Here is a 22,407-nt window from a genome sequence, read left to right on the forward strand (position 1 = left end):
CTTCAAAGATGCACTGCAAAAATTCACTTAAAGAAAGAAGGTAGGCTAAATCTTCAATATATGAACTCCTGCATGTAAAAACTGACACATCACACACATACACACCCCATGGAAAGAACGAGTCAAAGGGATTCAAGCAAAGTTAACAGGTCTAAAAACCCCTCTTGGCTCCCGCAGACCAGAAGATGGGAAATAGATGGGCCTGTGGAAGGTCAACAGAACTGGTCCCTGGCTCTTCCCAGGCAAGCTTGTTCACTTGCCATTTCAAGGAAAATTTGAGTCATAGAGCTAAGTCCCACACTTATTTCAAGAGGAATACTGGCATTTCTTCGAGAACCAGACAATCAGCTTAGGTATAGCAGCACTGAGTAAAATGAAAGAACACCCAACTAATGCAGTTATTGTACATTACATCCATCATATGAAATAGGTAATCTTACTTCTTCATTTTTCATATAGATACGCTGGCGAAAGCTGACCAACTTCTTGTTCTCATCTACTTCATAATCTTCTTCATTCATCCATTCATTGAATACATCTGTGTCCAAAATCCACTTAGCATGAACCTACAAAAGCAAGTGCGACAACACACAGGCACAGAGTGCATTTCAGACAGTCTCCTCTCATTTTGAAAACACGTTACAAAAATTATTGCAATCCACTGTGTGAACAACTGCAGCAAGCAAGAAAGCCAGAACTCCTTACTTCCACATTAATTTTTATTTGTCAGAATTTGTAAACTGCTCTGCATTCAGAGAACACCCAAGTAGTACACAGGAACAGAACACAAAACAGATCACAAAAAGCACTGCAACACAAAAACCACCAAGAATGAAAAACTGCAAAAAAGAAACGAAAATAATGACAATAATTTTATTGCTTATATGCTGCCCTTTTGAATGAGTTGCCCCAGCAATTCTGGGTGGTTTCCAACAATGTACAGTTGCCTTCCAGGGGTTACAGACGCATGCTATTCATGTAGGTCTTAAACTGAGTCTGCAAAAGCAACCGTTGGAATAATCTCCAGTAGCAGAGCTGAGAAACATTCCCATGGTGGAAGTTGGAGCCCAGCAAAATCTGGAGTCCAAAAAGTTAGCCATTCCCAGTATACAGGGCGTGTTCATGAGATTTAGCTTGGCCTTCGCCAACCTGGTGCCCTCCAGATATTTTGGGTGGCTGTGCTGGCTGGGGCTCAAGAGGGATGTAGACCAAAACAGCCCAGCATATTCAGTTCATAGCCAGAGAGGGTTCAACAAAAGGCAAGTGGAAACAGCACCCACCTCTGTACAATTTGCCAGCCCAAAACTTTAAAAAGCTGAAATTTAAAACGGGTTCTTTTGCTTTTGTTTCAACAAGATTAGAGTTCAGGAGCATCTTATGTGGCACTAGAGTCCTGAGCCCAGTCTTTCCAGCCCACTGACACAGCTCTCCTCTGTTCCTTCACCTTAATTCTCATCACGTAATACTATTATTCTGCTGACTGCAGGAAAATGAATTAATGAATCCGGGAATAATGTTTCATGTTGTCACACAAGTACAGCAATTATCTGAAAAGAAGCAGTTCTATTGAAACAATTTCCTTATTTTTCTCTCTCAACGAATGAAAACAGCCTCCACTCACAACTACTGCACACAGGCCTCTAATCATTCTGAAAGCAGAAATAAGGCTGCCAGTGTTGTACTGCCTCTAAGTTCAACAGACTCCAGAAATTACGAACCTTGTCATCATTAGCATGAACTCCAAGCCTTTAATCAAACAGACCTCCTTTGCCCTAACAAGTTCTCATTTCCAGCACTAGGGCTTTTTAATGATACATTGGTCCTTAAAAACAAAAGGCCCTTACAATACAATAACAAACATTTAATCCGGTTAATGAAATAGTTTACGAAGGACCATTCCTGTGCTGTGGTAATGGAATAACCTGTGCTAGGAGCTGAAGTCCAGGCAAACCCCTCCTGCCTTACTTGGGGGGCTTATTTCTGCCAGGAGAGATGAGAGCCACCCACTGCATTGCTTAAATATATAAATTATCATTAAATTTTTAAACCATTTGCAGCATTGAAGAGCTCAATTCTAAACAGTTTCTTTCTGCAGTTTCAATATATTTATTTCATGAAATTTACATACAGCTTAATTGTAAAAAAATAAAAACACCTCAAAGCAATTTACATGTGTTTTTATTATTTTATAATGTACCGTATTTTTTGCACCATAACACTCACCTTTTTCCTCCTAGAAAGTAAGGGGAAATGTCTGTGCGTGTTATGGAGCGAATGCCTGCGGGTGGCGGGGGGGATCTGCTGCAGTCGTGAGCAGAGGATCCTTCTCTCCTCTGTGGCTCGCTTTGAAACAGCAAAGCGGGAGAAGAGCCGCTGAATGGGGAGGAGAGGGACAGAGAGCCCGCTTGCTTTAAAGGAGCAAAGCGGGAGAGGAGAGGAGCCGCTTACACGATTGTAAGCGGCTCCTGTCCTGTTGGCTCCTTTAAAGCAAGCAGGCTCTCTGTCCCTCTCTCCTCCCCACTCAGCTCGCTAAATAGCATTATTAGCAGCATCCTTCTCCACACACCCCATGCGTGCTCCTTGTCCCTTGAGCACTTTTCCTTCCCTCCCCACTTAAAACGTGGTTACAAAGCACGGATCCACATGGATCCTCAGGATTTTTGCACTGGGTCACCCCAAATTCACCATCAGATCACACAGCATGTCCATGGCTGCATCTTGCACCAAAAAAATCACGCACCCACTGTTGCCTGGGGCCGCAGTGGTGCAAAAACGTGGTTACAAAGCATGGATCCACATGACTCCTCAGGATTTTTGCATTGGGCTACTCCAAACTCACTGTCAGATCACATGTCTGTGGCCACAGCATGAACCACAAAAATCATACATCCACTGTTTCGTTTAGAATTTTTTTTTCTTGTTTTCCTCCTCTAAAAACTACGCGCGTGTTATGGTCGGGTGCGTGTCATAGAGCAAAAAATACGGTAGTCTTAAAATATTGGTTTTGGGTTTTTTTTAATACAGTGGTACCTCGGGTTAAGTACTTAATTCGTTCCAGAGGTCCGTTCTTAACCTGAAACTGTTCTTAGCCTGAAGCACCACTTTAGCTAATGGGGCCTCCTGCTGCTGCCGCGCCGCCAGAGCACAATTTCTGTTCTTATCCTGAAGCAAAGTTCTTAACCTGAAGCACTATTTCTGGGTTAGCAGAGTCTGTAACCTGAAGCGTATGTAACCCGAGGTACCACTGTAGTATTTGTACACCACTTGAAGTGTTTATGTTTTAAAGGAACACCTTATTAAGTAAATAAATAAAGGGAGCTTTTCCTGCTACCATGGGAAGAATTATTTTGGTTTAGTAAGACAAGTGCTTTGTCTATTGCTATTCTAGGCTTACTGCTTGCCCTCTTTCGTACTCTGCATGTGTGAAACAACACGCTGCATTCTTTCAAATACCATTATTTCCCTCTGGGAACGGAAGGCTGTGAAATTACGTCAGCGCAATTTCGGGAAGAGCACACACTCACCTTCCACGGCTTCTCTGGAATTGGAGGGTCTTCGATTTCGGCATCTATATCAGTAGCATGAACCCAAGTGTCATAGCTATAAAGGAAAATCAAAGGCAACAATGTGAACCCATCCCTCAGGTAGTTTCATTATGGTAGCACTGCCATAATAAAAGCATCCAGTGATTTTGCATCACACTCATTGTAAAAGAAAGAAAGAAAGCCTTTTAAAAGACATGGTATGCTGAAGCTGGGAAAATGTGTTGAAATAAGTGTAATGAAATAGCAGATCTGGTGGCAAAACATATCTTTGGGCAAGGCAGTAGACACAGCAGATGAGCAAAAGGAGCCCTCAGCTACCATTTCAATGGAACAGCTGCTCAACACCTTAAAGAGCCCAGCATTTATTTATTTCTACAAGAATTATGCCACTTAATATAATCTAATCCGATTAAAAGAAAAACAGCACAACACAATTCAACGTTTCCTAAAAACTATTAATAAAAACATGATAAAAACAAAGCAATTGCAAGGCTAAGGCTGCAACAGTTGACCCAAAACAACATAATGTGTGTTTATGAAAGGATGTGGACAGTGTAACAGATGGCAGTTTCCAGCCAGTTACGAGGAAGGAATATATTATGGATTTTTGGTGTGGGTTAGTGTTTCTCAAGATCACCGTATCTTCTTCTCTCAGCAGAAGATGGTGCAGACATAATGTCAAAACATCACATGTGGTTTGTTGTACTGCCTGAACCAACAATCACGGGGGACAAAACTATGGCTTGCAAACAGCCATCAAAACAGGATCTGAACCACAGTCTGAAGACAGCCTGCATAGGATGGTTTAGGAAAATGGCAGTTTGTTATGACTGCACTGAGGGGCTGCTGTTTGGGAGAGCATCTGTGAATTATCAAGGGAGGTAAGGGGAAAGGAAACCACACAAACTGGAGTTTGCTTGTCTATTTGGAAGGGAAAATATGGTTTGGGGTCTACCCTACGGTTAGGGAAAGCCATGGTTTGGTGTTACTTCTGAACCATTTCTGTATTATCAAGGTGAGGATATTTCATGTATCTAATGATGGATTGTCTTTTATAGGGGTCACAGCAGCAGTGCTCTTGGACAAACATCCGTGCAGGCAGCCACCTTGAATTTTAAATGTATCCTTCCCACCAGATAAGCAAGGGACGATATTTTTGAAAAATGGGTGCTAGCACTTCAGCCCTTGTCATTACCTGTCTGGGTAATAGCCCCAATGCACAAGAAGTTGCTTGTCTTTCTTCATTACAGGTCTTAGCCACTCTTCTGCAAAAGGGAAAAATAAAATGCCATTAGGGGCAGAAAGTGATCCAGCTTTAACACCATTCTAGTTTCACAAGCTTGAAAACATTCACTTCTGTCATCCCAAAGGGAAGAGTTCACAAGAGGCTGGGTTGGAGATTCATTTTCTTAATGGAATGTCCATCTACAAAGGGCTCACAACTAGGAAGCAAAGATTGGCTCAGTTCTCAGTATCTGGGTAAGAGCTTTGTCAGCGTGGAGTAAGGAGAAAAGCAGTAGTACAGAACAGAATAGGAGGGACATTTAGTGATTACAGTGGAACCTCTGGTTACGAACTTGATTCGTTACGGAGGTCCCTTCTTATCCTGAAACTGTTGTTAACATGAGGCGCCATTATCGAAAGGAGTCTCTCGCTGTGCGCACGCGTGCGCACCCACCCGCATCCCGGAGCAAAGTTCGCATCCCGGAGCAACTACTTCCGGGTTAGTGCAGCTCATAACCCGACGCATGCGCAACCAGAAGCGTTCGTATCCAGAGGTACCACTGTATTCCCCAACATTTATACACTGCCAAACAGCAGTGTTTGCCTGTAAACAATAAAGTGTAAAACAGGAACAGATGATGACATCCATATAGCAAAGTTCACACCAAAAATTTCCCACTTCTTAAAACTCCAAACGCATATAAAGGAAATCACTAAAAGATGAAAATGCCCTAACCAGATGCCCTAACCAGGCAAGTCTCTCTGGGCAGGGAATTCCATAACCAGGGTGCCATCCCTGAAAAGGTCTTCTCTAGCTGCACCCACTGCACCACAATTGGCAGGGGCATCCAAAGGAGGGCTTAGAGGCTTTCGGTTCTGGTCTGCCTTAATGGAGGCAGCCCCCACAACCGCGGGAGAGCATAGGCGATGGAAAAACAAGAAAAGAGGGTAAATCATTCTGGAAATTCCCCCAAGGGATGGGGAGAATGGGCTTCACGCGCAGTCCATCTTGGTACATGAAATGCAGGGGTCAGTGAGGCGCTGAGTGCAAAAGAACCTCACCTCCAACGCCGCCGTTAAGAAGCAGAGATTCTCCTGTTAATTAGAGCGTAATTGGACTAAAGTACAGGTGCATGCTAGAAGAGATGAGATCACAAACTGCGGAACAAAACCAACTGCAAGGACTTTAAGGTTTGAACTTGAGATAAGACTTTATTTCGTGCAAAAGACGGTTGGGGGGGAGGGGAAACTATGATTTCTTTATTTAAAGTTTTCTTCTCTACATTTAAGATTCGGCAACCCTCCTCTGAATGTTAGTTCAGATTATATTTGTACAAGCAAGGATGGAAGAAATTGGATTATAAATATGGAAAACAACATCAAATTGAACTGTGTGTGTAAAAAAGAAAAGAAAAAGGGAAGCAAACTATTTTGAAAAAGGTTTACAGAGGAAACTTAGAACTGACTATTCCCCATCCTTTATTATCTATGAAGTAAACTGAACGTTACGAGGAGTTGTAGTCCAAAACACCCGGAGGGCACTGGGTTGGCAATGGCCACTTTATTCTTATTGCAGCCTTGTGCACAATTGGAGCAAAGGCTTTGGTCCTCAAAAGGTCCCTGTAGATTTCATTATTCCAGTGAAACTATTAAATCTAAGCCCTATCTATTTCCCATTAAAATTTCTAGAAGTTGGAGACTGTATACATGTTGCTTTTGCAGTGATGAGGGTTGCTACTAATGGTGCATCTTAACACTTCACACACCCCCCACTCCTTCGTCTAGAAAACCTGCTCAGCAAGTTACTAACTAGCTTTTAATTGCACTTGAGAAACGTTTTATTCTGGTTGTTCTACGGAGTTTTCACAATGTTAGCCGATGTGAGGTTCTTGAAGGGACATAAAATGTAAATAAATAAATTTGCTCCATCATTTCAAGGTCACGGGAGTTTAACATTAGTAAATGAGACCCTGTGGATATTGAGTACCTCGGGTTAAGTACTTAATTCGTTCCGGAGGTCCGTACTTAACCTGAAACTGTTCTTAACCTGAAGCACCACTTTAGCTAATGGGGCCTCCTCCTGCTGCCGCACCACCGGAGCACGATTTCTGTTCTCATCCTGAAGCAAAGTTCTTAACCTGAAGAACTATTTCTGGGTTAGCGGAGTCTGTAACCTGAAGCGTATGTAACCCGAGGTACCACTGTATTGTTCCTCTGTGCAGCTTTGTATTTGGCAGATTGTCTTGAGTATAGCATTTAAATGTCGCGACTCAGTGATAATCACACATTTCGCGGACGATTCTTAAACCTGCCTTTAACCATAATATGTCAGCATCTTGTAGCTCAAACCTATTTCATGCAAATGGAGGAAACTGAACGTGCACAGCTTTACTTGGCCAATGCTATTGTGACGACAATCTTGCAACCAACGCGTGGCAGAGGACGGGATGCTGTGGGGAAGCAGAGATGCTGAGGAGCAGGCTGGCTGGGGGCTGAGTGACAGGTCATGGAGAGTTCAGAGAGAGGGGGGGAAAGACAGTCGCTGCATGCAGCCAGCTTCCAAAAATGTAACACAATTCTTGGCATAATTCCTCCCTCTCTTGTCCCCTCCCGCCCCCCACCCCGGACTTTCTCAGGCCGAAAAGCAGGGCAAAAGCAGCATTCGCACACAGAGCAGCTTCTGCTCCCTTCATTATGACCTCTGAACATCCTGCCAAACACTATTCCTACCATCCCCCCCTTTTCTTTCTTTTTTGTAATCTGCACTCAGCCCAGCTCAAAAGGATCGTGCTTTCTTCCAGATAAAGGAAGCGGAGCACAGCTTTCAAGTGCTACTTCATTCCCAGAAAGAGGAAACGCTATTTTTGAAGTGAGAAATCCTATCCTCCCCTGAGGGCGGAGCGGGCTGACACGGCAGAATTTCAAGGCCGAGAAGATCTCACAGGAGTCTAGACCGCTGCCGGAGAGACGGGAGGCTGCACCACCCGAGAAGCTCCCCTGCTAAAAGACTTAGAAAAATATAAGCTCTTTTACAAACACCGCACGGTAGCACAGATTTGGCATGCAAATCTATTCTATTCCCTCCCACAAGCAGTAGTTGGATGCCACCAACTTGAATGGCTTCAACAGAGGGTTAGACCAATCCATGTGGATAGACCAATCCATGTGGAGCGACTCTGTCAATGGCTACTAGCCAGAATGAAGATGTTCCCCCAACACTGTCAGAGGCAGTGCTCCTCTGAATGCCAGCTTTTGGGCAGCGCAAGTGGAAAGAGGGTTGTTGCGCTCCAGTCCTGCATTTCTTGTTTCCCACAACAGGCATCTAGTTGGCCACTGTGAGAACAGGATACTGGAGAGGGGCTACTGGGCCTGATCCAGTAGATTATTCTTACATTCTTCACTCATTTTAAGAAAGTGTCAGAAAGGTGGTGTCAGACGCATGACTCTCCTTCGCCAGTGTTCAATTGGATTGTTTTCGTTTTAGAGCCAAAACTCTAGTTCATGGGTAGGCAAACTAAGGCCCCCGCGGGGGCCGAATCCGGCCCAATCGCTTTCTAAATCTGGCCCGTGGATGGTCCAGAAATTAGCATGTTTTTACATGAGTAGAATGTGTGCTTTTATTTAAAATGCATCTCTGGGTTATTTGTGGGGCATATGAATTCGTTCATTTCCCCCCCCCCAAAAAAAATATAGTCCGGCCCCCCTCAAGGTCTGAGGGACACTGGACCGGCCCCCTGCTGAAAAAGTTTGCTGACGCCTGCTCAGTTGATTAGCGATTCTTGCCTCCCTGTTTTTATTCTGGCTTGTTTTTATAATTATTGTATATTGTTATTATAAGTACTGGATTTTTAGCCACTGCTGGTCTATGACTGTAATAAACTGATTGATTGATTAAGGATTAGGGCAGCTCAATTGGTGGAGCATGACACTCTTAAATCTCAGGGTCTTGGGTTTGAGCTCCACGTTGTGCAAAAGATTCCTGCATTGCAGGGGTTTGGACTAGATGACCCTTGCGATCCCTTCCAACTCTACAATTCTATTATTTTAAGAAGAGGGTCGTCGTCGTCCCCCAAAAAAAGATGACTAGGAAAAAAAATGTTGACAGCAATGGGGAAAAATACATCAATACAGAGAACACTGCCCAGATCAACCAAGCATATCCAAAAGCTGGATCTAGGAGAAGAGCAAGTTTCCCTTTTCCACGCTGAGTGGGATGAAGAGAGAAAAGAACCTCTTCCCTTCCAATGCAAATACGTTCAGTCAAAAATACTCAGCGACCCACATAAGGACAACAGTGCAAACAAGCAGGCACATGTTCATACATGCTTTTTTCATGATGCCATTACAGCAGCTCTGCTTTGCGCTTATGCAGAAGGAAAAGATGGATGGACCAGAACAAAAGGCTACTAGCACAAGAGGCTACTTTAGGGTAGCACCTGAATTTTTCTCATTTTTTCCCAACAGCTAAATAAAAATGATTCGCTACTCCCTTTAAACAATCTCAGATTCAATACAACGAAACAGAAAACACATCACAATGAATTAAGCACACAGGAAAATTCAACAGACACCACTAGAATGCAAAACACACACAGAACGGATGATGAAGCCACTGTGCGCTCCACACAGATGAATGCTGCCATCTAGTGTTGCTCCGAAACAGACTGGGATCAGTTCAGGGGATTGGGAGTGGTGGTGGTTAGAATAACCCCATTGTCATAGAATTATAAGAGTTGGAAGGGGCCCTGAGGATCATCTAAGTCCAACCCCCTACTGTGCAGAAATATCCAGCTGTCCAATCCAGGGATCCAACCTGCAACCTTGGTGACATTAGCACCACACTCTAACCAACTGAGCTATCCATGGATAGACTATGGACAGACATGGTGCTCTTCACTGGTGCTTCTGATGTCTGGGAATTGCAGACATGGCTTGCTCTTAGTAGACTTGCTTTAGATACCTTACCATTCATGGTTTGCTCAAACAAGCAAACAAACAAACCACAATCTGAGTTTGTACAACACAACCCGCAATGCTGCACTTTGACGTGCTCTCGAACTGCTAGGTTGGCAGGAGCTGGGACCGAGCAACGGGAGCTCACCCCGTTGCGGGGATTCGAACCTCCGACCTTCTGATCGGGAAGCCCTAGGCTCTGTGATTTAACACACAGTGCCACCCGCGTCCCTCTCAGATCAGTAATGTGCACCAAACTGTTCCTGGAAAACCCATCTTTACTGTGAGACCCCACACCTTCTCATCCTAAATTGAAACAAAGCCTAAGTACATCTAATCACATTTGCTTAGATTCATGCTGCTTACCTTTGACATTTCTCTACACCAAGATAATCTCCTCCACTGTCAAAATTAAAATACCCTACCCCATGTGGGGCAGGGTATTGTATTATCCACCTGTATGCATTTGCTTTGTGGGCACTGACAGCATAAATGAAGTTATATACAAACCTCAGTACCCTGAAACCTATTAAGATATTTCCCTGTGATATCCCAGGTAATGCTCAAAAACCATTTCCCCCATTCCAAGGTCTGTAAACTGAATGAAAAAAGTTATGTTGATCAAACTACCCAATAGGTTTCAGACACATCTCATTTGACTTTGTATAATGAATAAATTGATGCTTTCCACTCTCCAGAACACCTCCTTAGTATTTATTTTAATCTTTTTTTATCACAAAACTGATGGGATTGGTACAAAATATTTCATTTACTTAGAATACTTCTATATCAGCTTTTGGTCCAAAGACCCTTGAGGTTAAGTAGTAAGAAATGAATGAATGGATGAATGAATGTATTTTACCTTCATCCAATGAGGTAGGAACAGGATAAATATGGTGGGTGGCTTTAGACTTCTCATCTGTGACTGTGCCCTAGGACAGAACAGAAACAGGTATTGCATCAGAAATATGTAAAGGAATAAATGCATAAAGAATCACCTTCCTTTCCCAGCAACATGCCATATTTGGAGCCTGGATACAACATGACACTAGATGGCATCGGAGTAGTGATCTATAGGCCCCATTTCCTCAACTGGGTATAGTAAGAGCACACCCATTTTGGTTTCTTACCAAGGAAAAGCCCTGAAAAAATCCAGCCATTAGTGCAAATGAAGTAGTCTAAACTGCTTCCTCTTTCTTTCGAGATACAGGAGAGTCATCTATTAATTCAAATAAACTACGAGCATCACCCAGCACTGATCCCACCGTGAATCTGCACATTAGATTTCTTATACACTAGTTTATACATAAATTGTTTTGTAAGCATCATCATTTGCAATTCAGATTTCCTACCACTTTTAAATGCAGATTTGTTTTAAAAGCTATAGGCAAATGTTTTCATTACTTGTGGGGTTTTTTTTCTAAGTTGCTATCCCCTCCAGCTAACAAAGGAAACAAAAGACTCCTGTCTGGTGCGTTCTTTTTCAGCGGGCTTTTATAAATATTATATCATGTCATCAATATATAATAAACCAACTGCATTATGTTAGTATCATTTAAATCAACTTGACCTGACATTGTTTTGAGCGATGTGGAAACCTGATGTCTTGCATGATGTTCTTTCTATACTTAATCAATAAGCTGTTTCTTATATTTAATAAAATTTAAGAGCATATTTTCCACCTGCCAGGGCCCACTTTAGTGAATGCCATAATTTTAGATTAAGTGGACATGCTGCCACCTGCCCTTAATGTTAAGACAACTTAACATTAATACGCTGTAATCCACTGCTGATTTCACAAGCTATATAAACACTAAGCTGCTTTTAGCGAGAAGCACAATACACTTAAGTCTATTCTTAGAGACCATTTTGGCTGTGAGTCCTAGAAGACCTGCTCCCTGCCTTGCAGGCCTTTTCCCACCTGGCTTGGGAGGGCGGGACTCTGACTGACCCCAGCTACACAAGCTGAGGCTGCTGAACAGATTCTTGGTCTAGTGTACTGTGTAAGGATTTTGGGGGAAGAGGGATGCTGCTGCTGTTATGCATTTTTATTTTAGATCTTAATGGTTTTTGTGGGAATTGTTCTGCTTGGGTGTGTATTTTTTAATGTTCCATTTATTGTTTAGGATGCCTGATGATCGACTTCCAAAGCAACTACTCTATTCCCAACTTAAAAATGGAAAGTGAAATGCTGGTGATCAACAAAAGAGGTTTAAAGACTCTCTCAAGGCAAATCTTTAAAGAATGTAGTATAAACACTGATAACTGGGAAACACTGGCCTATGAGCGCTCCAATTGGAGAACAGCCTTTACCAAAGGTGTCATGGGCTTTGAAGACACTCGAACTCAGGACGAAAGGGAGAAACGTGCCAAGAGGAAGGCACGCTTGGCAAATCCACACAGTGATCAACTCCCACCCGGAACCAATGTCCCCACTGTGGAAGGACGTGTGGATCCAGAATTGGCCTCCACAGTCACTTACGGACTCATTGTTAAAACCGTGTTTATGGAAGACAATCTTACTCGGCTACGAGGGATTGCCAAAGGAAGACTGTTTAGGACTTCTCCTGTTACATTGCAATTACACGTTTTTTCATGTTGTAAGCAGCCTTAAGGATGGTCTGAACTGTGGAAGGGTGGCATACAAATGAAATTACATATGTATGTACCTATGTATGTATTCTAAGGTTTCCCTTCAACTATTTGGGTGAGAAGTTAATTTCCAATAGGAAAACTAAAGACTGCTGGCATGTTCCCCTCATTTCCTTGTGGAGTGGAGGAGAAGAGGGAGGAAAAAGCCTCTTCCAATTCACACAGCTAATCCCTGGTGTCATTAAGTCAAGGAGTGAATCTTGCCATTACGACAAGAAGCTGACCAGTGCTTGTTCCAGGTTATGAGGCCAGTGGACAAACGTCCCCAGGAGCCCCTTTTCAGCTGTGGAGAAGAGAAGACAAGACAGCCACTGCAGTTGAAGTTCTTCCCTAGCTGTTCTCTCAGAGAGGAAGGGCTTATGAGGAAAGCAGCTCCCACTCTACAGTCCAGAGCAATGTGGACCCCAGGTTGAAAGGTAGCAAATAATGAAGATATTACTAATAGGCACTTCACACCAAGATTGTAGCAAATAGAATGTTGCTGAACTACAACTCCCATAATCCTTGGCCATTGGTCATGCTGTCTGGGGTTGATTTGTGTTGGAAGTCCACCAACATCTGGAGGGCCAGTAGTTCTCCAGCCCTGAGATAGGAGTCTGAAATAATTATGTCCCTATGTGCTGAGTCCCTTTGCAATTACAGCGGTGCCTCGCAAGACGAAATTAATCCGTTCCGCGAGTCTCTTCGTCTTGCGGTTTTTTCGCCTTGCGAAGCACGGCTATTAGCGGCTTTAAGAAAAAGGAAACAAACTCGCAAGAACTCGCAAGACGTTTCGTCTTGCGAAGCAAGCCCATAGGGAAATTCGTCTTGCGGAACGACTCAAAAAACGGAAAACTCTTTCGTCTTGCGCGTTTTTCGTCTTGCGAGGCATTCGTCTTGAGAGGTACCACTGTATGCTAAACAGATCAACATTTGACATGCTAAATGTTTGATGTCCCTGATACCTGGTGACGTTTGACAATGTCCTTTAGCTTATTAGCTAACTTCAGTTCAATTTCTGGTACGAGGTAGATGGTTGGTCTGCTCAGACAGTTATTCTGGAAGAGAAAATAAAGGAAAGACCATTTTATTAAAAACAAAAACCAGTAATAGAGATTACCGGCACAACTATGGTATGGTAATCCATTACACACAACCTGGAAATGGCACCCTCCCTGGAGCCCGAAGATCTGTGAGGGCAAAGGAAGCCCCAAAGAGGTGCAGCCGGGCTTTGCTTAGGCTGCTCAGCCTCTGTGCCTAACAGCCAGTAAAAGCGGTAGCAGAAGTAGCTGTTTCCCGCACATCCTCCAGCCGACCCCAGAGCTCCCATTCTAGTTGTGAATATTTTTGTATACAGTATTCTTTGTCTGGATTGGAGACAGTGTGACAGAGAGGGCGTTTAAAGGGTGCTCTCCACTTATGCAATTTTTCTTATGCATACGGGTTCTGGAATATAATCTCCATCTTAAGTTTGGGGGACACACACCTGCGTGCACTATCTGAATAAATACTTCCTGTTTGTATGTCCTGAATCTCTGCCCAGATTCACTGGAGAACCTCATTTGGTTCCAGTACCACAAGGAGGAGGAAAACTTCTCCATTTACTTTCCCCACACTGTGCTAGTATTCGGCTGTCGCTCAGTGCACAGAGACACTATAAGCAGCCAAGAGTTCCACTGAGAAACAAAAAGAATCAAGGATCAAGAGCATTAACATGTACCAGGGCTAGTTTATTCCACACTAGGGCTCGGTCCATCACAATTAATATCTCATTATTCCCACAACCAGGAAAGCAACAGTATCTGCCGTGTTGGTTTGGATTTCCTATGTCTGCAGCAGCAGCAGCAGCCTCCTGCATCATGTGTCAAACCATGTATGAAACTGAGGGACTTTTCAAAGCAGTCTCTCATAAGGAATGGGGATCTGCTGTGCCCAGTGGCGTAGCGTGGGGGGTGCAGGGGGGGGCCGGCCGCACCGGGCGCAACATCTGGGGGTTAGGGGGCGCAAATCCACGGGTTAGGGGGCACAAATCCACGGGTTAGGGGGCGCAAATTACTTGCCTTGCCCCGGGTGCTGACAACCCACGCTACGCCACTGGCTGTGCCAAGTAAACATCCCACTAGATGTGCTTTATCATAAGGGAATCCAGAGTGGCTGGGGCAACTCAGTCAGATGGGCAGAATATAAATAATAATAATAATAATAATAATAATAATAATAATAATAATAATAATAGTAATAGTAATAGTAATAGTAATAATAAAATAATAATAGTAATAATAGTAATAATAGTAATAATAATAATAATAATAATAATAATAATAATAATAGATGATGATGATCTCTATGGATCCCAGCCAGTATCTTTTATAAGGCTAACTTCTGCTGGTAGAGATGGAAATTTTCACATTGCAGAAGTCTGTCAAGGTGAACTCAAAGACAGCTAAATCTCAGGTATACACGCAAAGTGGTGAGTTGAACAGAATACTGCTCTCAGTTCTTAAGCTAAGTTTGTGCGGGTGACATGCCAGCACATGATTGATCATCAGAGCCCAGCAGGTTTGCTGGTGAAGTATCAACAGCTGAAGAGAAAGTGAGCTATAGGATCACCATTTGTGGTTTTCTTTGTCCATGCCTCCTTTGCAGGACAGTTTGAAATGTAACTTATTATTTTGAGGTTCATTTGTGTAGGGTTTTGTTATAACCAAGCAGTACATAAATTGTTTACTAAATTAAGAACTGAATTTTGCAAGCATAATCAAGTGCACTAGCATGGGAACCTCTGCCATATGGCTCCAGGAAAATCATGCTTGCTCTGCTGCAGTATCCCAAACATGACTGATCTGCCTCACAGAGTTATTGTGAAGGTAGGCAAGACTGAAGAACTTTGTGCCAATTAATTGTTCTATAAGTGATAATCCTGCTTTAGAAATTAAAATAATTGCTTCCTTTCCTGAATTCTTAACTACTGGTACATACATATTTATCCCCTTATCCTCCTGCTAATCTATATTTTTAATGGGACAATATGCTAGCAAGCTACAAATGCAATTTTTACATACGTTCACAGGTGGGCCTGTGACCACATTTACAGCAAGCCTTAAAGCTAGAAAATAATTTTTCACACAGAAGACCATAAATTCATCAACAGAATTCTTGCCTGCACCAATGTTTTTTCAATATTCATAAACATTTCGACGTTTCGATCCATTCGGGAAGGGTTCTGCAAATCAAATCGGCGCCTGCAACAAAAAACATTTATATAGTACTTAGAATAGATAAAAACCTCTAGACATGTTTGGGATAATTCAAGACAGCATCTGATAATTATAGTAAAGAGTCTTTGATGGTCCTGTGCATGTGATAAGGAAACACCTTTTCCCATCAATTCCATCAGAAGTTTTGTCCATACATACAGAAACATTTCCTAGGGAGCCTTTAGACTTAGGGCACTCCAAGGAACCGCAACTTAATGGGGTGGAGCAAGCGAAAGGAAGACGAGGCCAGACAAAAAATAAAGGCAGTGAGAACAACCCCAATTATCTATGATTTGGAGGAAGGGAGATACCCCAGAAAAATGCTATGCATCAAAAGGAAAATAAGCAGCCCTATAATGGAATTCCAGCAGTCCATTATCTTCACCACAGACCCTATGTGCAACAGGAGAATCATGTATGCATACAAGTGTATGGACTAAACTGTTTTCTTTCCTCCTCTTCTCTTCTCCAAGCCTTGAAAATATCAAGAGTTGCATCACTGGCTCAATCCAAAAACTAATCCAGTGTTTTGTTTAAGGATAGCAGCCAGCTAGATTATTTTCAAAATTACCGGGAAGAATGAGATCTAATGCTCTTGCCCTGTTTGCTCCTGGCATCTGTTTGTTCCTTTATCCTCACTCATCATGAAGTGAATGCCAGAATCTGAAACACTAACAAGGTCTGAAAGGAAATTTGAGCGGTCAAAGGAAAAACAAGCGACTATTTTAAAAATGTTATGCCACTCTGCTTCAGAAGTTCTCTAATGGCATATAAAATCACCGGATAGGATCCACAGATAAGCATGAAGCTAGACAGAGGAAGCAAACTTTCCTCTGCCTCCGGAAGTTGCTACAACATGATTCACACACACCCTGCCCCCTGGACATGCCAGACTACCTGACCCCACAGAATCTATAGAACCTCTCTCTCTCCCTCTCTCTCTCTCTCTCTGTGTGTGTGTGTGTTAGGCCTCAGTCCAGTATACCTGAAGGAGCGTCTCCACCTCCATCTTTCTGCCCGGACACTGAGGTCCAGCGCCGAGGGCCTTCTGGCAGTTTCCTCACTGCGAGAAGCCAAGTTACAAGGAACCAGGCAGAGGGCCTTCTCGTTGGTGGCGCCTGCCCTGTGGAACGCCCTCCCACCAGATGTCAAAGAGAAAAACTACCTGACATTTAGAAGACATCTGAAGGCAGCCCTGTTCAGGGAAGTTTTTAATGTGTGACATTTTAATGTATTTTTAATCTTTGTTGGAAGCCGCCCAGAGTGGCTGGGGAAACCCAGCCAGATGGGCGGGGTACAAATAAATTATTTTTATTAATATTATTATTATTAGAAAGTCAACTTTGCCATGCTTATCTATGGACCCAACCCACTATATTACAAAATAACAACATACAGGAAAGAATAAAAAGGGTAATTTTTCAATGAAAACCCTGATTTAAATTCAAGTTCTTTGAAATAAAATCATTTTCATCTGTCCACCTAAAACTAAGCGCATACTCTTGAGCAGGACTTGGGAATTCTGTGGAAAAGATGAAAAGAAAAAGACTCACCATCCTTGCTCATTTTTGTACTTATATGCAGCACCAAGAATGTGACATAGTGTTCCTCCAGCTTTGAAGTCCATGAAGCACTTTGCCTAAAACAGAGAAAATATCAAGGTGACATTCATACTCACAGTAACAAAAGCAGAAGCAAGCAGTGAAGCAGCGGAATATTAAACAGTACAAGCCTCCCAAGGAACCAGTTGGGGGGGGAATCACATTATTTGAGCAAAGTATTGGCAGGCTGAAACTCAAAGTACACACACCTCACTGGTCTCCTGTATCTCCCACCCACACCACAATGTTAGAGATTTCAAGTTTCATTTGGGTCCTGCATACTGTCCTTAAAATCTAAAATATTAAACAGTACACTGCAGCATTGCAAAACTGTAGTGCAAAAATTGACAGGCCATGTGTTGCACAGAAACAACTCCCAGAGTGTATGTGAACAGTTATCTCACCCCTACCCTCCTAATTAATTGGTGCAACCAAGTAGAAGCAAATAATATGAACCCAAACAAAGTCAGGGTCCTAGAGAATTACTCAGCACCAAATCAGGACCCTTTGAGGTCTAGTCAGTCCTATGTGTGTGACTATCCTAGCTATTCCTCTTCTCAGGGGTGTAGTGAAATATTCTACAATAAAATACATGATCTCTCAAGTTGCTCCAGTACTGTTGCCAACAAGCACTACATAAGTAGGAGTAATCAAGACTGATCTATTTAATTTAAATCATAAAGACAAAAATTGAAATGCATGCCATCACTGAGTTTGCCATCTTGAAGTTCACAAAAGTAATCGCAACTCAAGATGATGGCAATTACCTATGAAATCCTAAACGGCTTGGACCAAGCACATATTTGGGTTCCATCTACTTATGTATTAAAGTCTCAAAACAAAGCCCAGCTCTGATTTAATCCTACAGTATTATTAGTATATTGAACCCTGCAGGGTTGTTAGCAGATATAACAGCACAAGAATTACGAAGAGTGAAGGCTAAATTTGTCAACTTGTGTTTCTGACACCAAGTGAAACAGGAAGAATCCTTTTGCTTCTGGGTTCAAATACAGCCTCCCACTCCCAGCTTTTTCAGAAGGCAGCTGTAGACCTATTTACTTTGAAGTCTATAGCAAACACAACAGCTGAAGAAACATTACAAGAGCATTTTAAATACTCACAGGAAACTTTGTAAAGGCAGGATTGGCAACATGTTTTCCGAAGGCATCTTCCTGAAACTGCAGCAGCTGCACCACAAGGCCAGCCAGTGTTTTATTGGTAGGAGCATCTGCTTGAACATACTGAAAAGCAAACATTTCCCAAATCAATCTTTGTCTTTTCACTCATCTGGAAAGTCACTCACAAGCTATAGCAACTTTAACGCCACAAATTCACTTCGCTTCTCGGCCTTTTGGCTAAGATCAAGTGTAGTATCTGTTCTTATCAGTTTAATTCAAGGTTCATTTCTGCCATGTTGGTGACTTTTTAATCCTGACTTTTAGCAGTTATTCTGCAACACAAGTTAGTAGCTAGTCAGTCAAAGAGGAGCTGTCATTAGATTTAAATTTGCCAAGTTCATATAAGCTGCTATTAGTTTTCAATACATTAAATGCAAACCATCACTGGCAAGGCCAGTACTACTCCTGTGTTCAACACTACAGTATACTACTACTATTGCTGCTAATACTACTACTAATAATAATAATAATAAATTATTTGTACCCCACTCATCTGAGTGGGTTGCCCCAGCCACTCTGGGCATCTCTCAGGCATTAGTAAAGGTAAAGGGACCCCTGACCATTAGGTCTAGTTGTGACCGACTCTGGGGTTGCGGCGCTCATCTCACTTTACTGGCCGAGGGAGCCGGCGTACAGTTTCCAGGTCATGTGCCCAGCATGAATAAGCAGCTTCTGGCGAACCAGAGCAGCGCACGGAAACACTGTTTACCTTCCCGCCAGAGCGGTATCTATTTATCTACTTGCACTTTTTGGTGTGCTTTTGAATTGCTGGGTTTGCAGGAGCAGGGAGAGAGCAAGGGGAGCTCACTCCTTCGTGGGGATTCGAACCGCCGACCTTCTGATTGGCAAGTCCTAGGCTCTGTGGTTTAACCCATAGCGCCACCCGTGTCCCAGTCTCTCAGGCATTAAAGGGCACCCTATTTATATTGCATGCACTTCTTATAAACAACGTCTAACAGTGGACAAAGCTGATAACCATTTACCACCCAAGATTACGTTCACATTTTTGTCCACTGTTCAAATGCATGAGCTTGCACCAGTAAGAGAAACGCACATTGGTATGAACATTTCACAAATTAAAGTGATCTTCAAAATCCTTTCCGTGGAGCCTTTGCCTGACACCCCGTCTTCATACCCAATTGGAACAAGGTCTGTGTATTGACATTTGTTCACCAGTATCCTGAACTTCCATTGCCGCTCACATCCCTTTCCTCTGTCATCTTGACTGTCAAATTTCAAAGCAGTCACTTCCTTTGCACAGCAACCCAGTTTTTTCACTTATGCTGTAAACTACCATGTGCACTGATAGATGTGTAAAAGAAATGGTACTTCACAGAAAGTTGAAAGTTTGGTCTAGGTAGGCATTGCTTATGGTCCCCACTAAGCCTTAACCCTCCCCACATATCTAGTCTTGCATTATCACAGGTGATGTGGAATAATCACACACAGGTGAGTGGGCACTGGGCTGCCATCTGCTGGAGACAAAGAAGTGTTGTATTTATATCACATGGGCATGAAGGAAGCCAAGCGCCACCTTCACTGAATCTCTCTGGTATCTCCCTGAATTTCTGAGCTAGGAACAAAGGGAAATTCCCTCCTCTGCACTCTGCACAGAAGCAAAGTCAGTCTTACTAGTCTCCCTTTTCCTTCATAAAAAGAGTTCAGCCTCTGCCAACCACTTTATGAGAAAAAATAAAACTGCAGGTTAGTAATTTCTGTGGGCTTATTGGCAAGGCTGCCTGAGCCCTTTGGCAAGAGATGGGGAAGTGTATCGCACCTGACACTGTGCAGCACTTCAGAGGCAAAGCACTTGGTAGTTCTCAGTGATTCTGAGAGCCTCTTTGATCCCAGGTAAAAGCTGGGGTGTGATTTGTCCCTGGTATTTTTATACTGCAAGCATCTCCTAGTCTGGTATCCCCTGGCATTAATTATTTACTTTACAACACTGTTATTCACTTGAATGTTATCTGCTGCCTGGTGTTTTGTTAGAGGTGGACCAGGGGAGTTAAGTGTCGAAGACAGGGAAGGTGAAAGAGACTGCCATCTTTCTGATGACAGGAGCTGGGTGGCTGTCTTGGGACTTCACAGCATCCATGTCAACCATGGGGCTGTCTTGGTACTCTAATGACATGTGTACACTGAAGCAGCAGAACTGACAGCAAGAGCACAGGTGGCATCAACCTTCGACTCTAAATGAACATGGGTGAGAATGCACTACTACACTAACCATGTGGCAGTGATAGCAACAAAGAAAGCTTGCTTCTCTGTCATTGCTGAGTTTGCAAACAGCCATTGAGCAGAGCTTTTCTGAGTGATGAATGCCCTTTTGACATTTGGCCCACGAAGCACTGTTCTGAAATCTTTAGCAGCCTCCTCTAAGTTGTGCTGTCCTTTAGGAATAAAGGGGCTCAGATTTGGACAAAGGTAGACACCACAGTTACAGCACAGTTACTCCAGCAGAGTTCTCCAGAGCACTACCTTTTCATTCTTATACAGCATCAGTCCGCTTGTAATGAGGGGGTGAGGACTACTGCAGCCAGGCTATACCGAACCAGGAATGGCCGTAGTTGGTGAACCAGTAGATGTTAGAAATACCACTGATGCTACTTTGGCTTCCACAAAAAGAGAGATCTGGGACTACTCCCAAGGTATGCACCTGGCCACTTCAAGGGGATTGCAACTCCATGCCTCTTACCCAATTCCTGGACATAAGAGCTACAAAGACACTGCACCTGTTTTATTGGGTTTAACTTCAGTTTTCTGGCCCCCAACTAAAGCATTTCTACCTCAAAGCACCGATCGAGCAGTTATACAGCCTTAACTGATTAAGAGAGAAACAGGAGCTGGGTGTCAACCGCATACTAAAGACTCTGTTCCAACCCTACCCTGATAACCACTCATACAGATGTTAAAAGGCATGGGGGTCAGGAAGGAGCCCCAGAATCACATAGCCGGCTTGCTATGGGCTCACACAACAGTCCCCCACTGCCACTCTCTGGAAACTGCCGTACGGATAAGACAGAACAGAACCACCATATCACTCTGCCTTCAACACACAGCCAGCAGTGCCCTCCAGATGAATACCATGGAGAACAGTATCAAAAGCCACTGAGAGAAAAACCAAGAGGGTCAATCCTCTCCCAACACAGGTCATCAACCAAGGCTTCTTCAATGGCAAAACTAGGCCTGAAACAAGAGTGAAATGGGTCCAGGTAATCTGATTCTTCCAGCCACGCATGGAGCTGGATGGCAACCATCCTCCCAAGCTCCATCCTCAAAAAGGGAATAACAAAGCCATCACATATCTCTGGGTCTAGGGAAACACGTAAATGTAGTTTTAATTCTGTATCTATGCCCTGGGTTCCTGCATTGGTTGTAATTATTTCCTCATCTATTACATTCATGCTTTTAAAGAACACTTCCAACAGTTTCATTCGCTAACCTCTGAGACTTCAATAATGCTTTTTACTGCTATGTTAATAATGTTTTAACTGTCTCAGAGATTATATGCTGCTATGAACATTATCCCTTTTACTATGCCAAGACATCTCGTAAAAAGGGGAAACAAGCCCATATTTAAAGTTCCACATGGTACGTAATTGCTTGGCTACACACAGAGGACCTTGGACACACTTCACGGTTTCATCACCACCTCAGAAATTAACGCAAATACTGTACAGCTTCAGCTAGACTTAAATGAAACTGATGACCCTGTCAGCTCACACATCTAGGCCCGCAAGTCCTCTTAGGACAAAAGACCACACTGAGCATGTGCCCCAGGGACCTTTACAAATGGACAACCTCCTTCCTCCCCCGTTTTGTTCCACCACACATTATCCCTCTGATCTCTTATAGCCCACCCTGCAGAAAAGCTGAAAATAAAGAGTAACAGCAACCTGATATTTGAAGCAGGAACAGCTTTAACATAACAAGCCCCACAACTGCAGGGTGAAGAGGCAGCTGGCCCTTTGTTAGCTCTTCCCAGGGAAAGCAAAGACCTTGCCTCTTCCGCACAGAG

General features: G+C 43.1%; 1 protein-coding gene across 1 annotated transcript in view; it reads right to left on the reverse strand.

Annotated features, from left to right (window-relative positions):
* The window catches only part of SMARCC1 (SWI/SNF related BAF chromatin remodeling complex subunit C1), a 99,058-nt gene that overhangs the window by 75,229 nt on the left and 1,422 nt on the right, over positions 1-22,407 (reverse strand). Inside the window, exons 2-9 of the mRNA XM_081163504.1 lie at positions 18,333-18,452; positions 17,164-17,249; positions 15,514-15,595; positions 13,319-13,411; positions 10,585-10,654; positions 4,741-4,810; positions 3,525-3,600; positions 441-566 (exon numbers count right to left, since the gene is read on the reverse strand). Coding sequence (XP_081019630.1) covers positions 441-566; positions 3,525-3,600; positions 4,741-4,810; positions 10,585-10,654; positions 13,319-13,411; positions 15,514-15,595; positions 17,164-17,249; positions 18,333-18,452 — 723 coding nt within the window. The remainder of the gene's footprint in view (positions 1-440; positions 567-3,524; positions 3,601-4,740; positions 4,811-10,584; positions 10,655-13,318; positions 13,412-15,513; positions 15,596-17,163; positions 17,250-18,332; positions 18,453-22,407) is intronic.

Source organism: Podarcis bocagei (genome assembly GCF_964188305.1).
Source record: "Podarcis bocagei genome assembly, chromosome: 12".
Lineage (NCBI taxonomy): Eukaryota > Metazoa > Chordata > Lepidosauria > Squamata > Lacertidae > Podarcis > Podarcis bocagei.